Source organism: Clarias gariepinus, chromosome 1 (genome assembly GCF_024256425.1).
Source record: "Clarias gariepinus isolate MV-2021 ecotype Netherlands chromosome 1, CGAR_prim_01v2, whole genome shotgun sequence".
Lineage (NCBI taxonomy): Eukaryota > Metazoa > Chordata > Actinopteri > Siluriformes > Clariidae > Clarias > Clarias gariepinus.
In genome coordinates this window covers 25,760,923-25,768,070 of record NC_071100.1, presented here as the reverse complement: position 1 = coordinate 25,768,070, position 7,148 = coordinate 25,760,923, and the positions used below count along the sequence as shown (strand labels likewise).

The following is a 7,148-nucleotide window of genomic DNA, read 5'->3' as shown; positions in this document are numbered from 1 at the left end:
GAAGAGAGCACAGAAGTCTGTGTGTGTGGTTTGGATTGGCAGTGGCAGAGAGAGGTCACAAAGACACTGTGGTGTGTGTTCTCGTCCCTGCTGGTCGGGGTAAGTTAACAATTGATATATATTTACCAAAAATGTTTACATTTTTTTTGTGTAGTTCAGTGAGTATATTTTTTCTATCGGGAATACTGCTCACCAAGAATGTTAAGAAAAGTGCAAATCTTATTTTAAAAGATTAAATGATAATTTTGTGCTTTTGCATGAATCTGTAGTAAACGTTTTAAGGGCCCATCAGATGCTAAGAGTCATTGCTACTTTCAGGATGAATGCATGACTGTCTTGTGGCATTGTCCTGCATAATTCTTTAGTATCGGTTTATTTCATGATATGCTTTGCAGTTATTTTTTCCCCAAGAAAATCATGGAGCTTTCTGAACCTTTAACAAGCAATCCACTTGTTGAAATTGTCATTCATTAGTTTTGTTTTATTATTTTGTTCATTACATGTAAAGGATTACATTGAATGTTTTTACTTTAAAATTCTGTCATTAAAGAGTTCCAAATTAAGTTGTTAGTGTTATCTGGAGTATGCAATGCACTGATTGGAGATTCAGTAAAAAAACAACAACTGTTTATTGGTAGGTACGAGTAGGGAGCTGGTCTCCCCAGACAGAGCTGTCTAGATTTTTCTCTTCTCTCCATTTATAATAGAAGGTAAGGAAGTTAAGTTTACCCAATGTATTTTCTCCAAATTTGTAAAAATGTATAAGCACTATTGTGTAAAGTGAGACTACATGTATGTATATCTTCCTGTAATAGACAATGAGCAAAATGCAGCTGGCTAAGGAGGATTCCTCCAGACGTGACTTGGTGGTGGAGGTGCAGGGATACGTAAAGGAATTCACACGCCACTCCAATGATGTTCTGCTCAATCTAAATGAGCTACGGCATCGCAACATCTTAACTGATGCCACACTTCTGGTGGGCAGTGCCCGGCTGCATGCCCACTGTGCAGTGCTCATAGCATGCAGGTCAGTTTGCCGGCATCTGCAGGGCTCCCAATCATCTTTCTTCCTTTTCTCATCTTCCTTCCTTCCCCTGCTGATCCTGTTTTCACCAAAACGCCTTATTGTTTTAAGATGGTTCTATTATTCTTTGCTCTCCAGAGGCCATTTATATCTTTGTATGCTTCCTTCATTGTTTTCAGGGCAAGGTTTATTTTTTATTTATTTATTTATTTATTTATTTTTAGAAAATCTGTGTAGGCGACTTTCTGAACATGTTTCTAATAATTTGTTTTTTTACTTTATTCGAGAATATCATATCTTGAAAAGAAGGGTATCTTATTGTCTTATGTCTCTTTCTTCTCAGTGGCTTCTTCTATTCTTTGTTCTCCCGCCACAAGACCGGAGCTGTGGGAGAACGTGGGGTTTCCCTGTCTCTTCCAGAAGGGCTAGATGCGGGTAGTGTGGCATTGCTGCTGGACTTCATGTACACTTCCCGCCTTCCTCTCAGCCCTGGCACTGCGCCTGGTGTGCTCGCCGCTGCCACCTACCTCCAGATGGAGCATGTTGCTGATACCTGCCGAGCATTTTTACAGAAGAGGTATGACTTGGCTCAAGATGCAGAGTATAAGAGTAGAGAGTATAAGTAATTATAGAGTACAGTTCTTCAGAAAAGCATAATTAATAATGAAAATTTGTTCTTAATACCAGTGAGGGTTACCACATATATATACATTGGAGTGTGATTTACTGTAATGTACATATTTTGCACATGGAATTCTAATATCTGTATTATACAGTGTTTTTCTGTAGACTATGAAAGCTGATCATTCTGTTCTTTGCAGTGAAAAAGCCTGTGTAAGCCCACATCTGGTTGATTTGGCATCTAAAAATACCCATATGAGTTTCACGCTGAGCACTGGTGGTAGATCACCTCCAGCCCTTCCCTCCTTCTCCTCCTCCCCTTCCAGACCTGAAGTGGAGATTGAGGAGCCCAACCCCGCCCGAGCCAGGTAAAAAAGGAAGAAGGGGGAAAAGAGTGGAATATTAGGTGTAATTGTTGAAATATTGAATATGAATGACCTATAAAAGTATTCTGCAGTTAAAATTTACATATGGTATATTATGTTACATCAACACATACTGTTGGCTCCTATTTAGGGTTCCTGGAGAAACCTTAGTCTCAGTAGAGCCAGTGACATGTCAAAGTCCTCCTCCTAGCTCTGAATCAGCAGATCTCCGAACTCCAAACACTCCAAAAACTCCATCTCCAGGCAGTCCCTGTCAGTCCAGAGGTCAGCCGAACTCACCAGCTGAATCTAGTGGTTGCAGTCTTTCCCCTAAATTAAAGGTATGTTGATTTTGTGTATGAGTGTTAATATATGTAGTTAACTGTGTTTAGCCAAAAAAATCCTTAAATGACAATCAGTAACTAAGGCCTAAAGTTTTTTTGTGAACTAACACTATGGAAATGTATAGGCAGAGCAATGTTAATGGGTGTGTGTGATTTCTTCATAGCCACGTTCTGAATCCAGACCTACCCCTGACCCTAAGGCCTGTAACTGGAAGAAATACAAATATATTGTCCTGAATCCTCTCTGTGCTACATCCATTAAAGAGGAAGGTTTGGGGGAGGAGCTGCATGGTTTTGACCACTCCTCCTCCAGTGACAGGACAGACATGACACCCAAACTGTCTGATGAGGCATGGTCAACTGCTGGACATGGTCTCAATGAAACGTAGGTTCAATTTAATAATGGAATTCATAAGACATCCATTCATATTTCTGCATATTATAATTATCTTTAATAGATGAACTATAAAATATATAGAATACTTCATTATTGGAGAATACATGCTATAAGATTCTATGTGCTTTTGCATAAAATATAAATATATATAATATAATATAAAATATGCAAAAGAAAAAAAAAAATATATATATATATACTGTATATATATTGACGATATTTTTGACAAATCATTTTTTGTTCCAGCCAAATGCCCTTCATGGCCCATCCTGGACTCGCCCCACAAACAGCAGATACTTACAAGAGACCACCAGCAGTTGTTGGACAAGATACTAGAGGTCAGCGCAAGCTACTTTTTTAATAATAAAAAAATAACACTTGCTAAATGTATGTACAGTACAATATTTAAAAAATAACAATGTCTGGCATCCATCTTTGTCCCTAGACCTCTGCTCTGTGTATCAGGACGCATGTCCTCCTGTGTTAGACAGCACCAAAATGAATGCTCATCCTTTTGGGAAGCTTCCAGTCAAGGTTGAGAATCACTCTCCAGTGATTTGTTATTCAGGAATTCAAGGGAGCGCAAAGACTGCCTGCTCAGGTAAGGTGACTACTACTCAGACAATCTCAATGTGAAATGCAGGACTATAATGACACATTTGCAGTACTTGGATTTAGCATATGACTTTATGCAAAGTGAATTACAGGGGATCATTTGCATATACAAACTTTCAAGTATTATGTGTTAAGACTTCAGAACAGAATCAGAATCAGGTTTGTTCACATACATACAAGGAATTGTCTCAGTAATGCAATGCAAACTGTTAGAAAACAGATATGAATGCAAGGGTAAAGCAAGGAAGAACAAGAAACAAGAAAATCACATATTATATTAAGTACTTAAAGACTTAAAGATTTAAGTATTATGATATAAAAAATTAAACTACTCTGCCTTTTCACTATGCTTCTATAGGAGAAAAGCCATACCGCTGTAACGTCTGTGGGGCGCAATTTAATCGCCCAGCCAATTTAAAGACCCACTCCCGCATTCACTCAGGAGAGAAGCCGTATCGCTGTGATACTTGTGGTGCTCGATTTGTCCAGGTAATTAACAAGACTTCTCTATTACAGCATGTTTTGAATAGGTTTGATTTGTAGTTTGATCACTTTCTAGTGAAAAACACAATAACATACATATGCATTAATGGTAATATTAATTCTGGTACTGGTATAACTTTATTGCAAGCTTTGACTAAAATACCATGATTTGCAAAGATGATGGACATGGTAACATTTTGGACATTGGCGTTTGGCATAACATATTTTAATAATTAAATAAGGTTTAAATACTCAAATAAGGCATTATATAAATTTTAAAAAGCTATATAAAAACATTAGCATTAAGAATGTATTAGACTTTATTATTAAAGCATTGTGAATGTCACTTACCATAATCTACATACAGAAACCTTACATGATAAAGAACTCATGCACAAAGCCATAGATATTTTTCAAAACTTGTGTATGCCTTTACACTTATGTGTGTGTGTGTGTGTGTGTGTGTGTGTGTGTGTGTAGGTGGCTCACCTGCGTGCCCATGTTCTGATCCACACTGGGGAGAAGCCATACCCTTGTCACATCTGTGGAACACGTTTCCGTCACCTGCAGACGCTGAAGAGCCATCTGCGCATTCACACAGGGGAGAAACCATACAATGTGAGTATTGCCTACACACACTGAGGCAAAAACGATCAGTAAAGTAGTCCTTTGTTGTACTTTGTTTATAAGATTACCAAGGAAGCAAAACTATAATAACAACATAATAAATCTATTGTCATTATTTTTTTTATTGCTTCCTTCCCTTCGACTGTGCCAGTGTGAGACGTGTGATCTGCGTTTCCGTCATAAGAGCCAGCTGAGGCTACATCTGAGGCAGAAGCACGGAGCTGTTACAAACACCAAGATCCGCTATAAAGTCCTGGGTGACCCCTACCAGACTGGACCAGTCATACTGCAGGCCTCCTGAAGGATTTAATACAATCGTCACCCGTTTTCTAATTTCCTGTTCTATCCAGGAAAATTTTAGTGGCAAATGTAACCTCTTCTTATTATTCTGATTGGGTTTAGTATACTCAGATTTCCAGGTTAGCACTCTGTAACATCTGATGTAGGCAAAGGTGTACAATTACTCCATAATGGAAGGAAGGCAAGGAAACTACTAGTAAAGTAAAATGAGGTGGAGTGTTGCATTCCTGGAAAGCATATATACATCACAACAGACAAACTCCTTCCAGGAATGCTGTTCTCCTGCACTAGACGTGCTGACTTTTTATTAATTATCATATTTTCCTATGATATATTATTTATTTACATGGATTAGTGAGCTTTGTCTTTTTTGGTTTTTAAATGGCCATAAAAAATCCATAGACAAAAGACAGGGATGTAAAATGGAAAAATGGAAAGAATGCTGTTATGTTATCAATGACGTTTTCTCAACAGTAAACTGCAAGTAACCTACAATTTGGAATTACTCTTGGAGTAGCATAACTACAAGAAATATTTCAGTTTACTAGATTCCTATGGTAATGTAAAGTAAGATTAAAGGTTTATGTATGTATAAGAAGTTTGTATGGATAACAAAGAAGATTAAGAAGAAATGAAATTTTTTTTAATGGGAGAGATCTTGAAATGCGATATGATGGACAACGAAAAAGTGATAAAAACGTATACAGTATGTTTGTGAAGGATAAAGAGTTTTATGAGAGTTTTAAGTGAGATAATGTGAAATTGTTTCATTTTTACTGTGAAGTTGAAGAATGTCTGTGCAAGTAGGAAAAGCTATGCTTATGAGAGTCATCCTTAGAATCATATTTGGTATCGGGCAGGTTTTTCTTTTTTTTTTTTGAGTAAGAGATTCTTTTAGCTTGGCTGTATTTAAGTAAGTCTATGGTTGTCATGTTCTTGTACATTGTTCATTTGAATGTGAGAATGGCAGCCTAAACATGTTATTTTGTAGTTACTTGCGCACTAACAATTCCTTTGGCCTACTAATTCAAAAATGGCCTGGAGCCTATTTATTTAGTAACATTACCATAAATGCTGTCTTGATTCCTGGATTTGAGAAACTATATTAAGTATGAACTATAATTTTGATTGAAGCAACAATATATTTTGTTGAAGGTGTTGATAGTCTAGGAGTCCAAGCAGGCCAAGGACTCAAATAAACCAGCTAGAATAAATGTAAAGGTTGATGTTTTGGATGAAGATATTATTGACTTTGTCAAATCTAAAGTTCTTTTGCTGGACAAAGACAAGACTTATTTTATATAAGTTAAAATTAAATTAATTTTTAATTGGAGATGCATGGTTTCTGTGGTCATTAAGTGTGTGTGTGTGTGTGTTTTTATGTTTTCCATGCAGTATTTTTGTTTTGTATTATGTATTAATAACATATTCAAAAAGCATTTTGTTCTTCAGTAGAAATGAAGAATGTAATATAACATGCTTTATACTGTACAAGCTATTAAGGGCCAAGGTCAAGTTATAAGTCATGTCTCTTTATCTCTGAAGCAAAAACACTTCTCCTCCTCATCCTTCCTTCCTTTGGTTAGCTCATGAGTGTACTACTAATCCAGAATGACTCACTTAGGTTTAGGGTGTTTCAGTTCTTACGGGTGGCGTTAAAGCAAGAACAATTAAGCGGTCACACCTGTTTCCACTGTCAAACTAAAGCGAGGTGTCTGTAGTTCATCACTGAGTCAAAGGGTTTACCTGGGGTCAGAAATATCTTTCTCACTCATTCTTTCATTATACCACTTATCCGGTACAGGGTCACGGAAAGCCTGGAGCCTATCAGAGGGGACTCTGGCACTAAGTGGAATACACCCTTGATGGGGTGCCAGTCCTTTGCAGGGAACAAGCACATACACTCACACAATAGACAATTTGAAAAAGCCAGTTAGTCTAATCTTCATGTCTTTGGACTGTGGGAGGAAATGGGAGCACAGAACGCCACACATGGAGACCCAAAGGCGAGACTTGAACCCTTGATTCCGGAGCTGAATCTCCCCAGTGCTAACCACTATGCTACTATCCAAGGGAAAAAAAGACTGTTTTGCAAATACTTTATATTTGCACATTCTTCCAGTATTTATGCCAATGGCATGGTTAAACTTTCAACTTTGTATATCATAGTGTCTTAGATCTTAAACAAGCTAATGGTAAATCGCTTGTTTATGTGTACTTCTGGCCGAAGGCTATAATCAAGGCTTTGCATTTCTTCAAACCTTTAGGACATACTGATTCAAGGAAAAAGTATCATCTTAGATTTGAATCATTTTATTTATCTTGTATTAATAAAAACAAAGGGACAGTGATTTAACTCATCTGAGTAATAT

At 37.2% G+C, this 7,148-nt stretch overlaps 1 protein-coding gene across 1 annotated transcript; it reads left to right on the top strand.

Moving 5' to 3' along the window:
• bcl6b (BCL6B transcription repressor) lies at nt 1-6,109 on the top strand. Its single transcript, XM_053506660.1, has 12 exons — nt 1-99; nt 639-710; nt 816-1,027; nt 1,368-1,601; nt 1,846-2,013; nt 2,162-2,351; nt 2,519-2,739; nt 2,998-3,089; nt 3,197-3,352; nt 3,725-3,855; nt 4,330-4,467; nt 4,628-6,109. The coding sequence occupies exons 3-12, from the start codon at nt 819-821 to the stop codon at nt 4,775-4,777; spliced, it is 1,689 nt and encodes a 562-aa protein (XP_053362635.1). The 5' UTR covers nt 1-99; nt 639-710; nt 816-818; the 3' UTR covers nt 4,778-6,109.
• The last annotated feature ends 1,039 nt before the right edge of the window (nt 6,110-7,148 follow it).